This window comes from Berghia stephanieae, chromosome 4, assembly GCF_034508935.2.
Source record: "Berghia stephanieae isolate SIO BIC M18660-M18661 chromosome 4, UCSD_Bste_1.3, whole genome shotgun sequence".
Taxonomy (NCBI): Eukaryota; Metazoa; Mollusca; class Gastropoda; order Nudibranchia; family Aeolidiidae; genus Berghia; species Berghia stephanieae.
Window position 1 is genome coordinate 53,097,544 of NC_088363.1, and position 22,716 is coordinate 53,120,259.

General features: G+C 35.8%; 1 protein-coding gene across 3 annotated transcripts in view; it reads left to right on the forward strand.

Annotated features, from left to right (window-relative positions):
• The window catches only part of LOC144970811 (ATP-dependent RNA helicase DDX19A-like), a 30,895-nt gene extending 16,847 nt beyond the window's left edge, over nucleotides 1-14,048 (forward strand). For 2 of the 3 annotated variants that reach the window (XM_078910842.1, XM_078910843.1), the window contains exons 5-12: nucleotides 749-841; nucleotides 1,980-2,082; nucleotides 5,013-5,130; nucleotides 6,780-6,978; nucleotides 7,475-7,715; nucleotides 8,523-8,685; nucleotides 10,258-10,449; nucleotides 11,721-14,048. In XM_078910842.1, the coding sequence (XP_078766968.1) occupies nucleotides 749-841; nucleotides 1,980-2,082; nucleotides 5,013-5,130; nucleotides 6,780-6,978; nucleotides 7,475-7,715; nucleotides 8,523-8,685; nucleotides 10,258-10,449; nucleotides 11,721-11,782 (1,171 nt within the window). In that variant the 3' untranslated portion in view covers nucleotides 11,783-14,048. The remainder of the gene's footprint in view (nucleotides 1-748; nucleotides 842-1,979; nucleotides 2,083-5,012; nucleotides 5,131-6,779; nucleotides 6,979-7,474; nucleotides 7,716-8,522; nucleotides 8,686-10,257; nucleotides 10,450-11,720) is intronic. The other variant, XM_078910844.1, reaches the window with a different exon arrangement.
• Nucleotides 14,049-22,716: the final 8,668 nt, after the last annotated feature.

Genomic DNA, 22,716 nt, shown 5'->3' on the forward strand with positions numbered 1-22,716 from the left:
TATGTGCATTTTCAAAACACTTTCTTTTTTTGGTGTCAGCCAATATCTATAAAATATTTGGTACTGCTTATCACACTTTGATGATCAGAAGTGGAGAAATGTGTGTAATTTTTTTTTATTTTTTTTTTTGCTAAGAACAGAATATTGTGGCCCAAAACGAATTCAGTTGGCTTTCAATGAATTTCACCAATCCAATCAATCATTGACCACTTTTTTGTAACTTATTTTTCACACTGTCATTGGATGACCATCAGCACCACTTTCTCATCCATGATTTCAAATATGTATCCTAAAAATCTACTTGTCAATGTATAGCAATATTTTGTGAAACAATGGATATTTTTTAATGTTAGTTTTCTTTATTTATCCTTGAGGGGATTAATTTTTCTTCAGGGTCTATTTCAAGGACTTGAATAACTCAGATAGTGGGGATTCTAACAATAATTGCCTATTTGGACAATAAATATTATTATTATTATTATTCAAACGCAGTACCTTTTGGATATGATGCAAAAATATTGCAGTGCCACATTGACCCCTTGTCATTGCCTCTAGATGTGAAGCTCTTATCAATTTTTTATTTTTTTTTACATTGAATTATCTGACCCCTGATTTGTGTTTCATTCATTATTTTAGATAATTATTTCTACCGTCTGTCAAAACGGTTTTTATTATTATTAGCAAAACATTATTTTAAAGTAAGCAATATTTTTTTTTTTAGACTGTAATCATTTTATTTCCTTTGCAGAAAGCCTGAGTTATTGAAAGGAGTGTATGGGATGGGTTTTAATGCACCATCTAAGATTCAAGAAACAGCTCTTCCCACCCTTTTAGCTGATCCGTACGTAATTTCTTAATTAAAAAAAAAAAATATTTCTCATTACCAATGAGCTGTTGGAAGTTATTTTCCTTTTTTTTTTTAGTTGTACTTGTTCTCTTTTTGATTTTCAGGCCAGCGATGAGGGATATACTAATACTCATTTGGCTTGTTTCTATCTCAGACATGCCATGTGTCCCAGGACCATCCCGGATTTTTTGATTAAAGAGTTATTTTTCTTTAATGTCCTATGAAGAAAATGTGAAATTTTAATTTTCCTATTCATGGACGTGGACATTGACCTAGGAAGTCTGGAAAACTTTTATCATAGAAAAGATAAGTAGTATTAAATCAAAAGAGGAAATGTATAAAACATGTAAGGAGTCTTTGATAACATCTCTCAAGTATATGAAGAAAATCTTTCCATTAAAATGGCGAGTTATAGGTGCTGCTTCAAGATTGTCATTAGTTCTTTGTTTTTTAAAATTAGCTCAGAGATGAATATAGAGAATTCCTGTCATTCTTATTACCTTCTGACATCAATCAAATGAAGAGACAAGATAATTGCTTGCATTAGGAAATTTGAGAAGTCCAGTCCAGTTGACAAAAAACTCTGATTTGCTAATTTGAGAAAAATTTTGTTGTCTGCATACCCCCACAGTAATGCTGACTCAGAAATAGGCCACCTATGTGTCCAACGGAACATTAGAATCATTGCTGAGGAATAAGATAAACAATAGTGGAGAATTTTTATTTTCCAAATGAGGAAAACTTAGGGTTGCAAGAAAATTATAAGGGAATTTCTTGTTTCATCTGCCCAAAGTGATTATATCATCTTGACCTGTGTATTCAATAAGTATGATTTTAGGCTGATGAAGGCGGGTACAAAATTAACATAACATTACCCCCCTCCCCCCCCCTAAAAAAAAATGACATAATTGACAATGTTGTAATCATCGTTTTTAAAGGGACTGTTGTTTGACTTCTTGATATGGTTTAAAAATTGCTGATCTTAGTGGGTGTCCCTGATTTCACTTTCAATAATTTGGTAAGCTAGTGTCTTATGTTATATAAGTTTTACGAATTTGTTTATGATTTAATTATTATATTTATAAGACTTAAGGCGTATTTATATTTTACTTTTCTCTCAACGTTTCAATAGGCCTTGTAACATGATTGCACAGAGCCAGAGTGGAACAGGAAAAACAGCAGCATTTGTTTTGACCATGTTAAGCCGCGTTGATCCAGCCAAAGATCATCCACAGGTAATTTCAGTTTTGGTCCAAATTGGTTCACGTTTGATATTGAAACTGAATGATTAAAGAGGAAACACAGCTGTCAAAAATGACCAATTTTTGGGAAATCAGCATTTTTGGTTGATAAATTTAATTCTTTAATTAAATCATTCTATACAGATGTTTTTATCTAATTGAACCCTCGTTTTAGTGGGTTTGTCATTTTAACTGTATACAATTGATCCTTTTTTTTTTCTCGAAGTTTGTTAATTTGAATTTCACTATGAATATTCATGTTTTCTGTATATTTCTTTCTACAGATATGAAACTTGGAGAAAATCTAAACATGTGTATCAAAAAAGTTATTAAAGGGTGTTTTGACATCTTATCATGCCAAAGATATTGTACCAAGATTTTTCAATGATTTGCAAAATTTTGTTTCACAATACTATTTTTCCTATTGACTGCGGGTGAAAAGAAAATTTGGAGATTTGCTTGGATTATTTGTAGAGACCTTCACATTAAAAAACAAAAAAAACAACCAAATTTGGTTGATGTAGGATCAAAAAGGAGGTTTATTTTTACTGCTCCAAGGTCTAACAATATCCAAGATTGCCATCTCAATATGTTGAGCATTATTATTAAATTTATCTAAAGTTGAATCCGAATGACATAAAAAATGTTTGTTTGAGTGCTTGTGAATAATGGTTTTTAGTGTGTTCCCCCATAATAAAGATAAAAAGAGCTAAGGCATTTTTATATTGTATCCATTATGAAGGTTGTAATATGTGATGCACTGTTTTAGTCTATTATTATGTAAGGGTGGAACAGACACTGAAAATTATAGTTAAAGTCCGACTTTTTAAAATCCCTACCAGTGGTGATTTGCGATGTAAATCTCATTTTGCTATAGGACTTAATAGCTCAATTGATAGAGAGCACTAAACTCCCAAGCAAAGGGACCAGTGTGTAACTGGAGTTTATCCCGGTTTCAGACGCATTAAACAGTAACATTGCTTGTCACCTTTTGGAAAGGATGGTATTTTCCATTAGATATCACAAACCCAGCTACGCTTATACTGTTGGGTGAACATGGGGTCAGAAAAAAAATCAGGATTGAAGCGAGTCAACTGAGCTTTTGGGACCCCTGCACACATGTTCATGTAATAATTTTTATTTTTTTCTGGCCCGTCTGTCTGTCCAGCAGTGATTGGATATCTGGGTGTGTCATATCTGGCAGAGGGTGCTTTGCAATATTCAAGGGCTAGTAAGCACATATTACAGTTGTCTCTGTCCTTTTAATGTTACAAAAAACATGGATAGACTCTCGCTCCACCAGTTTAATTGCTCTAAAGGACTGCGGTTCTTTTTTTGTTTTTAATTTTTCACGTTATAATTTTCTTGGTATCACGTAGTAATCAAAGTTATTAGGTCTTTTAAGTGATTTTCCAGATGTTTGTTTCATTCATGTATTTATCTGTTTATGTATTCCTTTTAATTTTTAAGCAAATACTTATACGAGGGCTCTTTCATAATTAACCGAAAAATGCCTGTAAAATCCGCGTTTTTTATGCTATCAACAAAATTCTTGCACGTGTTCATACCTTGACTCGTCCTTCATTTCTCTACGTAACAGCCAAGTCTGTCAACACACTTCTGCCAACGCCGCACCATGGAATAGATACCCTCTCGGAAGAAATTTCCGTCAAGTTTTTGTAGCCATTTCCGCACATGGTCAACAAGCTCTTCATCGACATCAAAGCGCTTTCCTGCCAGCTCACGTTTCAGTGGCCCAAAGAGGTGATAATCAGATGGTGCGAGGTCTGGACTGTGTGGTGGGTGTGGCAAAATCTCCCATCCATATTTCTCTAGCCAACCTTGCGTCACTCGTGCTGTGTGGGGTGTAGCGTTGTCGTGTTGCAAAATGACCCCGTTTGTCAACTGCCCTGGGCGCTTTCTGCGAATGGCCTCCCTAAGCTTGTCAAGAGTTTGGCAGTACCTTGCAGCATTGATTGTTTCTCCAGGTTGTAAGGTTTCGAACAGAATAACACCACGACTGTCCCAGAAAACAGTTCCCATTATTTTCTTTGCTGACCGCATGACTTTGAATTTCTTCGCGACAGGTGAGGATGGATGTTTCCATGTCATCGAATCTTGCTTTGTTTCTGGGGTGCAATGGTGCAACCAAGTCTCATCACTGGTGACTATGCTGTCAAGAAAAGTCACATCGTACCCTAGAAAGTCTCCGCCGGCGTTGGCAGTATGCCCGTGAACCCTGCGTGAGCTCTTGCTTCTTCTCAAAAGTTCCCTGCAGATGTCCAATCTTTGTTCTTTATGATTGTCTGTCAATTGCTTAGGAACCCATCTTGCGCTGACTTTTCTGTAGCCAAGTTCATCAAATACAATTCTATGGGCAGAAGTTTCCGAAATTTCAAGACTGCTTGCGATTTCATGAAGTTTCAACCTCTTGTCTTGACGAATAAGCTCATCAACTCGCTTCACATTGTCTTCTGACGTCGCAGTTATCGAACGCCCTCTCCCTTCCCTGTCTGTCAAGTCGGAATGGCCGGCTTCAAACAAATTACACCAGTGATAGACTTGTGTACGGCTTATAACATGCTCACCATATACACTCTGAAGTTCTTTATGAATTTCGGTAGGATTCAGACTTTTGGCGTTCAAAAAACGTATGATAGCTTTGATTTCCTCCTTTGACCAAGTTTCAAGGTGGGCCGCCATCTTTAAAATCGTCTAGAAATTCATTGTGCAAAATGATGCACTTCATAATTTCTGGGAATATCCGTAAGGAAATAAGGAATATCATGTCGTTTACAGAATTAAAAAATCTCCACTGGTTGCTGAGCAATGGGCATTTTTCGGTTATTTCTGAAAGAGCCCTCGTAGTATGTATCTTTGGATTTGAAAAATTTGTAATTTGAATTGACCATCTATCCATCCAGTGTCTGTGTTTAGCTCCAACATATGAATTAGCCCGTCAGATTGGGGATGTCATGACAGAGATGAGTAAATATATGACAGGCCTCAAAATTACATATGCCGTTCGAGGCGGTGAAAGAGGTGAGTATTATAATATTTTTAACTTTTTGTTTTGTTTTGTTTATTTATTTGTTTTTTAATAATTAAAAAAAAACTTTTTTAATCCCCATGACAAAATTATTTGGTCAAGTTTGGATACAGTCAACATAGGTCAAGTCAACAAACGTCTACAGTCCCAAGATATTGACTTTATGGGGACTGCATTGTGGACAGTGTTTAATCTGAAACTCTCTTAATGATTATAATCTAGGAATTGGGTGTAATTATATGATGTCAAAATTTCCCAGTCATGAATTGCCCTTGTGATCTCTGTACGCCTTTTTAGAGAATTATATAAATAAGTCATTTTATTGATGTGAAGTTTTTAGAAATACAGCATCTTTATGCAATCCAATGAGTTAAATAACGTGCGCAAGGCTTGGCTGCCCATATAAATGCTATGTACAGATTAATGATTAGATCAGATGTGCTATTGAAAACATTGAAAACCATTAAGAATTTTGGTGACAGGTTGTTGATGGTAAGAGGGTGAGAGAGAATGCAATATTTGTTTGCATTAGTCTACATGCATGATCGTGTAGGTTTGTTGATGTTTTTGTGGTTATAGGATTTCTGTTCTACTTTGGCATGCAGTATAAAAAAAAATTATATTATTGAGATGTCTGTTTATGAACTGATTTATACTGGTCAAATAAAGAAAGTGTGCAACAAACTTTGGTGAAAATTTTTTTTTCTTAAACTAAAATAATATCAACAGTATGAAGTTTTGCACAGATGAGCTTTAGTTAAATTTTAAAATGCAAACAAAAATACAGTGTTTAACGATAAGGTTGTTTGTTTTTTTTGTTTTTTACTAACCACGACAAAATGGCTACTGGTATTTGCTTCACAATAGAATTTCATTGTAGTATAGCTTATGTTTCCTGTATTATCAGTTATTACAACCTGACAACTTCATGTGATAGAGGCTCTGAAATGTTTTACACACCATTTAGGATTCTTGTTTCATTCACCATGCTAGCCCATTCTTGAAGCTGTGTGGGTTGATTATCTCTTTGACACAAACTGCCCTCCATTTCATTCTAGACATGTTCAATTTGTAAAGGAGCATGTGAAAAATGAAAAAGCAGGCCGATCTAATACCAACATTGCCTTACTGAAAAATTATTTTTGGCGGATGCTCTGTTGTCCATTTTTTTAGTGTGTGTGTTTTGGAATTTTTTTTACACAATGCTGTCAAGTGTGTTTTTTGGGATATCAAGTTATTGCTTTTTAATCTCTTTCACACCATTTGCCCCAAAATCGAATGCAATCTCCATATTGATGCATCATCTGTGTATTTCTTCACTCTTATTGTCAATGAATTGAAGTTTGAAGTACATATTTAATATCATGTGTATGTATCACTGCTCGAAATGCTCAAACACTTGCTACATATGATTATGACATTTTGTTGCTTTTCCACCATGAACAATACAAGCAATCCTAACAATTGCATTAAATTATTTTGAAACACCATTCACGCCCTTGATATGATTTGTTGTGAATTTGGACGACGCGACCAGCTTGAAAATTCTGGTCATTTCAATCATACACACTTTTTTATGACCAGTATAATTCATGAAAACCTTGCATTTTTACTCTGCACTCGAAAACATTTCCTTTAAAAGTTGAACGTTTTCTATCCAAAGTGTCAAGGGGACAAACAATAGACACCCACATCATCATTGGGACACCGGGCACCGTCATGGACTGGGCTTTCAAGTTCAAGGCCTTCAACATCAAGAATATAAAGGTATTTGTGCTGGATGAGGCAGACGTCATGATCAGTTTACAAGGACACCAGGACCAATCACACAGACTTCAAAAGTAAGTCATCGATATTATCTTTATTTTATTTTTTTTTTATTATTTTTTTTCATGGCTTTAAATTATTCAGGTGGCATTGGCTGCTCCATTTGTAATGTTTAACCTTTATAGGCAGGAATCTGTCTCACTCTAACCTGTTATCCAAGGTTGCCAATTTCCTGTAAATTTACGGAATAATTTAGTATCTTAAACCATCTTAGTATATTTCCAATTATTTCTTGAGCGGAAGAAAAGTAAGTATATACCTAATGTCTTTTTACTGGAGTTCAGTTATGTCATGATGAATAATATCCTTCATCTCTATTCAAGTATTTTCAAATTATATTAAAGGTTCACTTGAAAAATGTCATGTCTTTTTTTTTTTTAATTTCATATATTATTTTTAAGTATTCCTTAGTGTTGATGGTTGCCATGTTTTGTTTTGTTTTTCTCAACATTCTCCCAGATTTCACTTTCTTGACAAGGTGTTTTTGTTTTGTTTTTTCTTCTTATTCAGGTCTCTATCCCCAAGTTGTCAAATGCTTTTATTCTCTGCAACTTACGATTCAGATGTGATGCAGTTTGCGGAAAAGATTATCCCGAATGATCCTGTGATCATTAAATTAAGACGAGAAGAGGAAAGTTTGGACAACATAAAGCAATACTACATTGAATGCAGTAGCCAGGAAGGAAAGTTTGAGGCCTTATCAAATATTTACAGTGCTGTGTCCATAGGGCAGTCCATGATCTTTTGTGCTGTAAGTCTATATAATGTAGTAATTTGAATTTTTATTTAAAAATTTCACTCTCCACTTTCCCTGTCCACCACAAAGTGAGCTGTGGATGTGAAGTTATTGCTCTAAAGAAAATCAGGTGCTGAATACAGCTTAAACCAAAAAGTTATGAATATGTAGAATGCTTAAAACAATAACAGTCTTTGGATAACAGTTATGAGTTGAAATCTATCAGTGTTAATAAAGATATTTCAAAATTGGAGGTGTACAAATTTTTACAAGAAAGTTGTTTTAAATGATGCAATAAACCCTAAGAGATGAAGTGAGTAGGAGAGTGCCAGAAGACAATAGAGAATTAAAATTTCGCGGCGGTGGTAGGGGTTTGAACCCGCGACCTTACTTGTACGACAACTCCGCCTGGCTGGGGAGAGTGTGGCTCTACCGTATGAGCTATCCACGATCCCGATCATAAACTCTGCATTTCAGTCTCATACAAATGAGTCATAGAGTGTTTTTTTGTTTGTAGTCGGTTTCTTATATTGCAGTCCTACACTGATAAAAACTGGTGTTTATATCTTAGAGGTAAGGTTTTAATCTCCATTTTTATCACTACACAACTATCTGAATGAATAATTTAAGATCTCACGCTGAGGAATACTTTGAGTAGTGGATCACAAATATTCATTCTTAGTGTTGAAAAGTTGACACGACCTTTCCTACCAAGGGTCTTTAAGTAGTCAAGAATTATTAATGTAGCAAGCTTTTCAATTAGATTTTGACAAATAATTACAATTTGCAGCATTTAAATATTTTTTAAATTTTTGTTTATAGACCAGAAAAACAGCCTCATGGCTTGCTGAGAAAATGACCAAAGCTAGTCATGCTGTTGGATTGCTGAGTGGAGAATTACTAATTGAGCAGAGAGCTGACATCATTAGGAGGTTCCGAGAGGGCAAGGAGAAAGTTTTGATTACAACCAACGTCACTGCCAGAGGTGAGAACATGCAATGATTGTAACTCACTTTGTCAATATGATATTGTGAACAAGATGTTCACAAGATGTGGCTATATGTTCTTGTGATATGACACTCGCTTTCAGATCGGAAGGTCCAGGGTTCGAGCCTCGCTCGGCGCATAGTTGAGTCCTTGGAACGACTCTTTACTCAAATTCTCTCACCGTACTCAGGTGTAAAACGAGTACCTGGCCGTTTACAACGTTGTCTGACAAAAATTGTAATATCGCCTAACAGGCATCATGTCATGTCCTACATGTTAAGTGTTGCTGTTGGCCAGGGACCCATTGTAAAGCGCTTTGAACAGGTTTAGTGGATATTGTGCTATATAAAAGCTCAAAAAGTTGAAAAAGTGGAGTTAAAAATCAAAATCATTGGACTTCTATGGCCCAATGCACGAACCTGTTAACCCACACTATTACACTTACTTACTTTGGCCTTTTGCCCCAAGAGGGGCATGTGCCATCAACAAAGTCTTACCCTGTTTTCTGTCCTGTGCCATCACTTACAGACTTCTCAATGTCTGACCAAAACGCTGGGCACCTGCTTCTACATGTCTTCTCCAGGTGTTCTTTGGTCCACCCTTCTTTCGTTTGCCCTGTGGATTCCAGGTCAAAGCTTGCAGGGTGACGCTTGTTGTCGGTTTTCTAAGAGTATGACCAATCCATTTTCTCTTAAACATTTCTCTTCAATGGGTTGTTGCTTTGTTTTTTGCCACAGCTCAATGTTGATAATTTTTTCACACTAATTATGCAGCTGAGAAAATCAAACTTCTAATTGTGCGGTTAAAAAGATTGAGTGCAGTTGTGTTCTGATAAAATGCAACAAAAAAAAATTTCGGATAATTATCCAAACTTGAACTGTTAGTTTAAAAAACTGACTCATGAGTAATATGTTTGTCACATAGACTCATTTTTTAAAGAAAATGCGGTTTATCAGATTCATCTTTGGGGGCCCCTTAATTAAAAAATTAAATTATATCATTAATTCAAGAAATATATTTAGCACTTTATGAAACCACATCACAAAATTTTCATCTTTTGAAAAGAAATTATTATAGAGCACAATGAGACTGGTAAATGAAATTTCATATTTTTTACAATGAACAAGTACAGAGTTAAGATTTAAAAAATTTCCAAATCTTGAATAAGGGGCATCAAGAATTGGCAATGAAAATACACTGGAGAAACTAGAAATATTGAATGAATATGTGCAAACCACTCGTCCGACGTAATCTATTCAAGAGGAATGGCAAATTTGCATGATAAAATAAATGACCTAAAAGTCATACGCAATTCTAGTCTTTTTAGAGAGGCCACTGGGACTTGATATTCACCATGATCCTATAATCAAGAAATAATGTTCTCTTTTTTTTCTGTTGATTCAGTGTTAACTATTTTTCTGACTTTACCAACAGATTTCAAGTTTTGTTTATTTTTCTTTTCTTTTTATGTAGTTTATTTTAATTCTTGGTTAGGCTATCTTTTTTACCAAATAGCTGAACTTTATTCTCGTGTTAGTTGCATCGATTTATTCTCTCAATTTCATTTTAGGTATTGACGTCGAGATGGTTACAGTTGTAGTGAACTTTGACCTTCCCGTCACCATGAATGGCCAACCTGACTGTGAGACCTACCTGCATCGTATTGGGCGAACTGGAAGGTTTGGCAAAAGGGGAATTGCCATCAACTTTATTGATGGACCGCGTTCTTATGGCATCATGAGGAGCATTGAAAAACACTTCAGTAAGTCCTTGTACGACAGAAAAGAAAAAAAGAAGAAATTAAACAAAAAAGCATGATAGAATGAAATTTGCTCATTTGATTAACACATTCCCAGTAGTTGCACCATGTGAAATGCGCTTCATCTAGTTAGAGTAATATCTGTGGCATAAAATGTGAAATAAAACTTCCTTTTCACATTGTGCAAGCCACTTGTCTTTTTTACAGCTTTGAAGGAAAAGTGGGGAAGAAAGGAATCAAACGAGACAAAAACAAACTAAACAACAACAAAATTACAGAATAAATATTGCACATTTGAATAGCACATTCCCTAATATTTGCACCACATTAGGGGAACACCTTTGTCACAGATTCTGTCCCTTAGTTGTGTCCAACTCGGTGAACACTAAAATGAGGACTGAGTCAGGTTGTAAACGCATTCACTCAATACAGTGTGCTTCACATAGGAACAGTTATATCTTTAGAATAAGATTTTAAACATTTCCTATCGATACTGTGCTTCGCAAAAGACCATCGTTCTGTTCAATGGGTAGCAAACAATTATTGATACTGCATGTTTAAATGTATAGACACTGAGATAAACTGTGGCTCTGAAGGATTACTCCTAGGATGCTATGCTATACTAGTAGATAAAGATCTGATCAAGTGAGTATGAAAGGTGCCAGACAAATCAATAAAGAAAAATACAAGAAAAAAAAAAACATCCCAAAAAATCAGTCTACCTCATTTTTCTTTCTTGCTTTGTCTGGCACCTTTCATACTCACTTGTTCAGATCTTTATATTACACCGGTGTCTGCTCCTTAATTTCTTAATTTGATATACTAGTAGTCCCAGATACTCATAAATGGGAAACACATGTTAAAATGATCGCACTAGCAATCTCATACTTCAATGACAGATATAGACACCTATTCTTTTTTAAATCATGATCAAATATATTTCTGGGTGGTGTCGTCTGAACTCCTATATGTAGTTGACTGAGAGGCCACCTTTGGTGTGTCTTCTATCCCCTTATATCTTTTACCCTTCCATGTGTTCTGAATTGAGATTGCTCCGGTTTTTTCCTGGTCCTTGCAAGGATCTTTAGCTGAGAAGGAGTCAAATATAATTTTCCTTATTGAGAGATGATATTTTTTTAAAAACATATCCTATATATTTGGGAAGGAGAGGATGGAGGGGGGGGGGGGGGGATGATCTGGAATCATATTCAATTTTTTAAACAATATAACTTCATGATTAAAAAATTGTTGTTTTTATAAATTTCCTTCATCAGATCGAGAAATTGTCAGGTTGGATGCTGATGACCTTGATGAGATTGAAAAGATAAGCACATGAGGAAGAGAGAGAAGGGGAAACATACTACTCACCAATGTTTTTAAAATAATGATTTGTTGTCAACTACATGACTATTTTGTTTAAGTTTTTGTATAGTTTGCAACAATGCTTTTTTAATATAGAAATTTTTAAGTTAGGAATTTTTCACTTAGTGAGAGGATATTTACAAAGGAAGATTGCGGCTTCAATCATTTATACAGTGTATTTTGTTTTCCTTTTTGGGTCACAGCCGTTGGTGATTTGATAGTAATGATAATGATATTAATTTTACTTTGAAATGATTATTGTTTTTGTTGAAGCTGTTAACGGTTATTTTTGTTGTTGTTAAAAGTTTATGTTTATAATAATAATAATAATAATAATAGATCTTTATTGTCCATAAATATGGCAATTTGTCATTTAGTTACACTTGTCATAACGTTATATGATAACTATAACATTGAACAGACACCTCACTCCTACCCACTCTCTCTCTCTCTCTCTCTCTCTCTCTCTCTCTCTCTCTCTCTCTCTCTCTCTCTCTCTCTCTCTCTCTCTCTCTCTCTCTCTCCTCTCTCTCTCTCTCTCTCTCTCTCTCTCTCCCTCTCTCTTCCTCTCTTTCTTTCACGCATGCGACATACACAACATTAACATTTTCATTTCATTTTCAATTCGTTACATTCTTGGCAATTCAACACCAAATATTATCATCATTATCAATTGGTCACTTCATCTAGCCTAAAATTAAACAAATTAATCAGTCAATCAGTCAACGCATCAATCCTTGGTTTTGCTGTACCATATGAAATATTCAACATATTTTTTTTTTTTTTTTTTTTTTATTGCTGATGGAACGAACGTTGATTTATACTTGTTAGTTCCATATTTAATCTGACAAAAACTTCTCCCAGATGGCAAAAGATCAAATTCATGGTATAAAATATGTTTTTTTATTGTTGGTAATTGAGAATGCTTTCCTTTCTATTGCTTTTCCATGAATTCTTTCTACTTCATCAACGGGATGATTTATTATTTTTGATGCCTCTTTGTAATTCTAAATCATCATACAACGCTTTATATAATATTAAGCGAAGGATAGGTCTTCAATCAACAAATCGCGAAATAAGATGAAATTAGTGGTGCACTTTTGTGTCGGAAGTAAACAAGGCCGCCGCCATTTCGATTTCCTTGAGACAAAAACATTGATACGAACGATTTTTCCGAGGATTTGAAGCAGAACTCTAAACGTTAAAGTTTGAAGTACATACCATTCATTAATACGAACAATGTATTGTATTTTTGACAGGGGATATTTTTTTTCCTGTAAATCCTCTGCCTGTTTGTTCTTGGTTATTTATAATTTAGCTTATGATATCTTTAGGTTATGATTTTGATTGACATTTGTACTATTTTTGTTAGATTGCTTGTTTTTTGGTTTCAACGGTCTCTCATATAACCTCAATTGTGTTGGAAGAGACCTAAAGCAACAAACAAACAAACAAAAAAAATCATACAACGTTTAATACGTAAATGAGTGAAATGTTGTCATGAAACAAATAAATATCAAAAGAATTCATCACATAGGTGTAACTGTGCGTCGCTATTCAGCGCCGCCATTTTGAAAAAAAAAACAACAACAAAAAAATTATGTTATTGTTATTATAATTATTGTGCTTATTGTTGTTTTTGTTCTTTTTATATTACTATTATTATTATTATTATTATTATCATTATCATTATTGCTTTTGTCTCTAATGTTATTATGCTTCACTGCTTTTAATTAGGGATGATTACACCTGTGAACATTATTATTACGTAGGATGAGTTATATACTCTTTACATAGAAGGTTGGAGGATTTGGGGAGGATAGGTAATTATTGGAAGTGATAATCAAAATACTTGACATAATTCAGCTTTTATGACTTTTAGAATGTCGGTGGCCCTTCGCTTATAAAAAGTGAGACAACATTATTGTTTAAGATAGACTTATACTTAGACTTATCTGACAGGGTTTTTTTTTTATCTCATAACTTTAAACGTTTTTAAGCATTGTTCTACCGAGTATTACTCAAAATTATAAATAAAACTAGGCTGTCATCTATGCTAAGATGGGCTTCGTAGATGAATTATTCCTTGTTGATTTTTCAATCCTTGTCTGATAAAGTCATTTTTATTTTTGTTTCTAAGGTTGCTAACATTAAATACATTGCTGTTACTGTTATGTTTTATATGGAAGGTTGTAGCACAACAAATATAATATTATTAAATCTTCTGTTTAAATTTGTAATTTCTCGTCTTTTTCCCTCTTTCTTGTGTTGATTTTATCCATTTATAAGATTTTATATTTTACTACTGGGTGGGGTCTTCTGACCTTCCACGGTAGGCAGAGAGGTCACTTGTGTCTTCTATCCATCTGTCTGTTTTCCCTTTCCATGTTGCTCTCTGACTTTGTTCTGGATTTAGATTGCTCAGTTTTTATTTCCTGGTCCAAGCGGAGATCCTAAGCTGGGAGGGAGGCCGTTCAAATGTGTAGGACTATTTTTTGACAGATGATATTTTTTTCCACGTAAATCATGTCTTTATGATTCTTAGTTCTGAATGTATATTGTAGTTTGTAAACAATTCGAGTGTATCCTTCACAGTGGGATCCTTTGTCCCTGGATGGGACTTTTAGGGCACATCAGTGGATTACTCGCGGAATCTTGAGTTCCTTTTCTAAACCAGCCTCATTTGGCTTACTTTTTCTGTGATGCTTTTAATTTCAGATCAACAACTTTTCCTCTGGGATCTTCCTTTTTACTGGCACTGAGATAATGATTGGATAGAAATTAATTAATGTAGAAAAAAGGTGTCAACAATTTGATAAATGTTTTATTTTTTTAAATTCAAAAGTAAAAAAAAGAAGAGCTGTCACAGATTTTGACAGTTCTAAACTTACAGTCAGTCACTCACTCACTCATTCATGACCAGATAGCTGTTGCTTTTGTCCCAATCAGGCCACCTTTTAAAAATACAGTAGGACCTTTAACTCTGGGTACCTTGGGTTATCAGACCTGCAAATAAATACACGTCAGGCCAGAGCGATATGAACTCATTTGCAGGTCTGATAACCCACTTTGTTATGGGCTCATTATTGTTATGGAAATACTCTCAAACCAGCACAAAATATTTTCCATTACAACAATGTTAAATCAAGACCATAATTGGGTTCGGTTATCAGACCTGCAAATATGTTCACGTTAGGCCAGGGGCAAGGAGGGAGAGAAGAAGAGTAACTGATCATAACTGAAACCTATCAACTCTCAAATAATGATAATAATATGTGACCCTCCATTTCAATCAGGTAATATGTCGTGGTGAACCAGATACTGAAGGAAGAATGTAATTTGCGTGTGTATAATAAGTGTAAATGAACTAAACCATCCTACACCACTCAAATGTCACATTTCTCTTCAATACTTAAATGTTTAGTTTATTATTGAAGCTGCGACAGTATGGATTGCATTGGGATGGATAATTACTCAAGTTACATATGTAATTCTATTTTCACTTTAAATTCAATTTTCTTAACCTGGTTTACACGGACATACGATTAGAAGCTGTGGGACACATACTATAGCTGTTGGCGCTTAAAGGCGGGGCAGTCTCTCCCATAATGAAGAGGGTCGTCTGTTCTGGTGATCGAACATTACGTCTTGAGGAAAACAGTGGGTGGAATGTGAAGTATGTGTGTGTGAGGGGGAGGGGGGGGTGGTATTAGAGGAAGGATAGGGACATAGATCATTTTTTTTCATTGAGGGTTGTTTCTTGGACAACGAGGATCATTGAAGCATGTTGTTTTTGTTGGGGTCATTTGACCTGTCTCAACAGGTTACCCGGCCAGGCCAAGCAAGGGTTGTTGTGTTTGTCGATTCGACTATGTTTATCCGTATTCTTGTACACATTCATGCTGTACGGTGGGAACAAATATTTTAATTTAATAAATAGCAAAACTTATAGTCAAGATCGTTTAGTTTGAAAGAGGCGACGTTTTTTCTTGAATTTCATACAAATGTGTAAGCTGACAACCTTCATTAGGCTGTAGATAACGCAATGTAAAACTAAGTAAATAATTGAGTATATATGAGGCAGCATTGTACAAGCGTTATTATGTCTATCATACCATTGTGACAAATGCTCACAAACAGGGAGGCCAACTGATCGGGTGACAAAAATGTAAATTAAACAAATACTAAAGATGGCCGTGGTCTTATGATTGGATTTTGTTTCCTGTACTGTAAGACTTACTGTTGGCTGATGTAACAATCTCTTTCGGGTGGTGACATAAATCGAGAAAGAGGGGGGTGTATCTGCTGCTGTAGTTTAACTACACAAATGACTGTTTAAGTTGTGTAATAGAATTCGATTTGCTGGTGTCATCTCAGGGGATTTTTATTGTTTTATTTTATCCTTTGTTATGTTTGTTTTGTGTGCTGCTGTGTCTTTTGTCCAAATGTTGCCTCAGCCTTTTCAATTTAAAACTGCTCATAACATTGTTTTAAAAAGCTTTTATTTTGGTACAACTGTTGTTGGACATTAGCTATTGGAATAATGGGGTTAGGAAAGCATTTCACTGTAATATACTGGCCATTGGTCATTTTCTTTATCCAGACCCCTCAGGCTTAATTTGACCATAGCTGTGACAGTCTATGGTAACCGGACATGCCGGCATGGAAAAACAAAACGTGTTCACTGATTGGTCTACGATTGCGAAATTCAAGAGTGAATAAATGTTATGGAATATAATTTTTAGATTATATGAAATTATAAAATAGTGTTGCAAATAACTGGTGTCAGTTGTTCAAATATTGAACTGGGTTCTCCAAAATAAAACTGCTGATACTGATACCATTGTTAGAAGAAAGCTTTTATTTTGGTAGCTGGACATTCGCTACGTACATCGTGGGAAAAAATACACGAGGCGTATGGCATGATAGTATGGAATTATAGGAAAACATGACCCTATGATGGCTATTTATTGGTTAACTGCAGACCCCTCAGGCTAAAATTTACCATTTACCATAGCTGTGACAGAAGGTAACTTTTGTTCTGGTAGCCGGACATTTCGTCATTGAAAAACAAAGCGTGATATATGAGTGGACATCTGTCGTTTGTTATTCATTGGAGGATTGTCCCATGGGTCGACGAGGCCCATTATTACAATTACATGCTATTGTGGTGTAAATGAATGGAGTCATTTGAACCCTACTTTAAACGTCAATTAAACTTGTATTGTTGTTCCAATGTCATCGGTCTTATTTTCTTTTAACTTGTAATACATTTACATTTCTGCAATATCGAACCGGCCAGTTATACTGATGTTTTTTCTTTCCTTCTTTGTTTTTTGGATTTTTTTTTTGGTTTTTTTTTCAATGGTGGGGTTGGATTTATGGTAGGTCTACTACGAGAACCGCACCACTTATTCTTTTCTTTTCGAGGGCAGCCTGGGCCGTCAGTGAGGCAAGAAAATCTGTGCATGACTGAACACACCCTTGACCTATTCAAGCTAAGCTGGCGCTGCTTTGTTGAACGAAACTGTCCATTGCAGAAGGACGCTAGCCGTTGCCCTGGTGACCTGAATGTTCATAATGTTACGTCTTGAGAGGGGAAGGGGGGGGGGGGGGGGTTGGGGTGGAAAGGAGGAGAGCAACAGCTCCTATTATTGTACGTAATCAGCACATTCGTAATTCGTTGGCCCGGTGGCCAGGCTGTTTAGGTCAACACTATGTGGCTTACTTGTTTACGGGTGGACATCAACATCTTGTTGCTGGGCATGGACGTCGCCTTCGTTAACCTGTAACTGTAACATTTTAAAAACCTAATTGTGGTAGCCCTACTTGTATTGGTGGATTTTTATCGTTTCCTTGTTTCGTTTTGTTTTGTTTTTCTTATTATCTTTTGTTTATTTTATATTATATTCTATTCATTTATTTTAGTTCATAATTAACTACAGTAGAATTACTTTAAACCGAAATTTTGAGGACCTTCTAAACCATTTCGGTTTAAAGACATTTTGGTTTAAAGCAAGTTTCCGTTTTGCAATGTTTTTCAAGGGTAGTAACTATTTAAGGAATTTGCTCATTTAATCGTATCATGGGTTTCCCGTTAAATGGAGTTGTTGAATAAATGCAGTCTTCGTTACCATTAATTTTTTTTTTTTGTGTGTGTGTGTGTTTTAAAAATATTTTTGGGGGTTTTTGTTTTCAATTCAAAACTGTTGAAAGAGTTGAGTTCGGGATGCCGTGTATTCTACATATCTCCGTCTTGATCAACTTTTTTTTCATCGACTTACATAGTATTTTGATTTGAAACTGAAACGTGTAAGCACAGTGCTTTCTTTTAGACATCTTTTAGTAAAATGCAAAGCTAAAATAAGATCGAAAGTTCTTGTGCGATAATTGATAATGAGTGATGCGCAGCTACTCAGAGATGAAGTGAAATGGAAATGAAAAGGCGTGTCAATGCTAAGCTGTCTACTACACGTCCTCTCTTTTGTTGAATTGCCATTAGGTTCAAAGGCCGAATTACATAGAACCTCACCCCCCCCCTCACACACACACACATTTAAACAAAGTGGAAATGAAATGGCATGTCAATGGTAAGTTGTCTACCACCCTCCTCCTTATTGTCGTGTTGAAAAGTTCCAAAGCATCAACACACGAGCGAGAACATCTCGCTTTCGTGATTCTACACCCCACCCCCCCCCCTTTCCTCATTTTTCGCCTGCCAGTCACCCGCTATCTTCCTTTTCCAGTCTGTGCGATTGTGGTGTTGACCAAGCCCAAGTGTTTGCCTACCCCCCCCCCCCCCCCCCCGCCACCCCCACCCATCACCCTCATCTTAAACTTACGCTCTTTGTTTAATATCACCGGGCATTATTACGTGTGGCCACCTTCCCGACTTTTTGAAGAAAAATAGAGAGAGAAAAAAGGAAGGTGCTCTCAAGTTGTTTCGGTTTAAAGAAAGTCCTGCTTAGAAGTATTTCGGTTCATCGTAAGAATTAGTACAAAGATAATGAAGAAACTAGTACAATTTCTTAAATTCTTTGCGGTTTAAGGTATTTTTCGGTTTAGCTTCTTTCGGTTTAAAGTAATTTTACTGTAATTTATTTTGTTGTTTTGTTTTTTTTTTTTTGTTTATATTTTGTTATTTCTTCCTTATTGTGTTGGAGATTTATTATTTTTTCCCCAACTCTGTTCAGCGATTTTGAGCTGACTACAAAAATTTGATTTAGAAGCAGAGTTGGACTTAGTCATACCTATGCAGACCTGCCTACATAAAAAGGTCTAAAAAATTGTAGTTTAAAAATAAGTAGTCGCCATGGTTAACTTTGATAATCAACAAGTCAGTCTCCCAGGGTTAAATAACACTTCAGAATCCGTAAAATTATGTATTTTTGAATCAAACTTACATTTTCAATAAGATTTAATGATTTTAATATGCTTACACTGTTAAGAAATTGGGGTCAAAAATTTCGGATTTCTACAATTTTTCGTTATGATAGGCAGGTCTGATAGAGCTAGTCGCCCCATACCTTCAAAAACTGTGGGAGATAGAAAGTACAAGGAAAGAAACCATTTATTCCATTCAGGATTGATCATTTCCCTTAAGTTGATCCGCAAATTCTTGCCGTAATGAGATTTAGGGCGAACACGCCTCCTACCCATTTCCATGTGTTAATAATAGGAACCTTTAGTCATTGTTGCATCTTTTTTAATCACGTATCTTCTTCTGGTCTCTTTGTTCCGTATACAGGACCTCTCCAATGGCTAACACGATAACAGGGGGTCTTGACCAGGTGTTACTGATTTGGTTGTGTCAGTGTGTTAATTTCATTTAATTATACAAGACACGCCATGAAAATGATATGAGTGTTGTAATTGTATCGCTAACAATTTGAATGATTTAAGTGGGCAGTCACTGTGTCATAAGCACGTTGCTTTGCTAATTCAGGACTCCTCTTGGCGCGTTGCATGTCTTTCATCCAAGGCTGTCATACTATGTACCTAGAAAGAGGTGAGCTAACGCTCGTAGCTCCTATGTACTCCTTTCATTATCATCTATTAATAGATGATAACGACTGCTTCCATCCCTTTGTCTTCATTTCGCGTCTGCAATAATACCGTGGGTCATGATCTGAACACATCAAGGCCTCCTGTATTAACTTGGAACAAACCCATGATCGACCGAGCGCCGAACAGCTTTCCAGTCAGGGCAGGGCATATTAAATGAATAAATTGTAAATAGATTAGAATCCTTAAAAAGGGGGCGTCTTCAAAATCATAAGGGAAAGGGATTGGAGTGGGAGCGATGGCAGGGATATGAGGTCCTTTATCGTGCACTCTTTTTTCGTTTGACCAGTTAATTGTTGTATTCTGGAGAAGAAGAAAAAAAAAAACTCGTATTTAAAAATTTGGTCAGAAAACTCGTCCTTCAAATATCGATTGGTAAGGCAGTTAACTGCTTAAATCTCATGGTTGACTCACCAATCTTACGAGTGGATTTGTGATCGACTCATTATACTCTTTGTGCTTATCTTTGGATATGCTACCAATTCCTTTTGATTTCAGAACAACTCATGGTCATGACCGAATGTCATTTTGTACATGATTAATTTCATTCCGCTAATGACTTCAACAACATGCAAATGAGATGACAGTGTGATCATCCACAATTTTATTAATTTTTTAAGAGAGCGAGTGGGCACAATTTTATAATTATTGGGAATTGCTAAGTGCCGCCATTTTGCGATGGCAATAGCAAGCCTACTCGTCTGAAGTTGAAGCCACTTTCGAAACAGGAACAGACTTGTGGCTGACCTGGACCTGACCAGGGACACGGATATAACATTACGTCTTCAAAAACAGGAAGGAATGGATAGGGGATACAAAGGAATGGTATTTTATCGTCAGAAGTTGTTAGGCCAACAAGCTCCTGTTGAGAGGGTAGCCTAGCTCACTACACGGGACGGGTATGAGTGGCGGTTGGAGAGCAACTTTCATTCATTTTTTTATATTTTGTCCAACGTTACTTTTGATTTTTCAAAAACCTGCGACTTTCTATAGATAGTATGCGCTTGGCTTAGAAGCTCACAATATTGCCATGGATAATTGACAAACACACAAAACTCTACGTAACCTTGATCGTTTATAGTCTGGTTAATACAGTTTAGTGACAATTACTCATAAACATGGATGGCAAAAAAACAATAACAAAGACCTGAGTGACGTCAACTTCGTTCTATTTATAGCGTAGGAGTTTGGCTACAATCCATTCAAAAGTAACTATCTATGTCGAGACATGAAGCCAATAAGAGGAGGGTGGAAAGAATATTTTTGGTATTGTTTTATTTTTTTAACGCTATTAACGACAGGCACTCACTTAACACCTGAGTCCGATGAGATAATGTGAGCCTAAGAGCCTATTCCAATAACCCAACTTTGTGCCGACCACAGAACTCGAACCAGGGACCAACCAGTCTTGAGATAGCCTAGATTTATTTTTCGAAACAATCAGTCTTCGGTTAACTCGTTTTGTGGGGTATGGTAGGGAGGTAGGGGTAAAGAACAACTTCATTCTTCTTTAACCCATCGATATTATTATTATTGAATACCTTTTAGTTGTTATTTGACGGATATGTTATGTACAACCAGGCAATAGATTAAAGATCTTACTTATACATTTGAAACGAATTGTGTGTGATTTGCTAAGCTGACGAAGAGATGTTAATAGTATCCAGTTGATCCGCAAACAGGCCATGTGTTTCTAGTTTTTTATAACACATGTTTCGGGAGCAAAGGTATAGATAGAATGAAGTTGACGTCACTCGGGGCTTTGTTATTGTTTCTTGCCATCCGCGTTTATGAGTAATTATCACTAAACTGTATTAACCAGACTATAAACTTTCAAGAATACACATAGTTTTGTGTGTTGGTCCGTTATACTTCCAGATGGCAATGTTGTGAGCCTCTTAGCCAAGCGCATACTATCTATACCGGTCATCACTGTGCATAGCAACAAAAACTTGTTTTTCTGAACACAGCTTCTCACGGAGACAATGCACAGGAGCCATATTATATTATAGCAAAAACATGTGAGGGTATGAGGGCACTGCACAGAGCCAGCCTATCAGAAGGAACGAACTTGACGTCACTCAGCTCTTTGTTATTGTTTTTAACCAGACATTTTTATGAGTAGTTCTCACTAAATTGTTTCAATCAGACAATAAATGTTTAAGGCTACACATGGTTTTGTGTGTTGGTGTGCGTTTTATCCGGCTAGCGGATGTTGTAAGTAATTTAACTAAGCGCATAGTATAAGTATATATAGCAGAGCCTGAATTTTTTTTTTTTTTTTGCAAATAATGGCTGACGTGGTAGTACGTCTTCAAAAAGAAGGGCCATTTCCATATTGAGAGAGGATCAATCGTTCTTTCAATAGACTCGATGATCATCGTAGAGGGTTGTTATTTATTGTCATTATTATCATTATTCATTGTAATATGATCATCTGCATGTTGTTTCGGGTAATATTATTACACGGTCACACTAATTATACGGGACCAGTACCCTCTATCACTGATAGCTATGTAGCTATAATACGATGATATTATATGGATGCTGCGTTTGCATACATTAGTTGATCCAATTTAATTATGCATGCGGCATGCCTGTAAATAATATGGTACTGTAAGAGACATCCCATGAAGCGAAGGGTTTTTTTTTTTTTTTTTGGTGATCTTATGGACAAAGGCCAGACGGCAAGTACAAGGTGAAGGTCGAATACCGGTCAATCAGCTGTTTTGTAGTCGTCTGCTCGCAATGAATTTGTTGTATCCAAACCCGTGTTGTTATTGCTGCTTCTCAATTTTGTTGTTGTTTGGTTGTTTGTTTGGTTTTGTCGATGCTTATGTTACT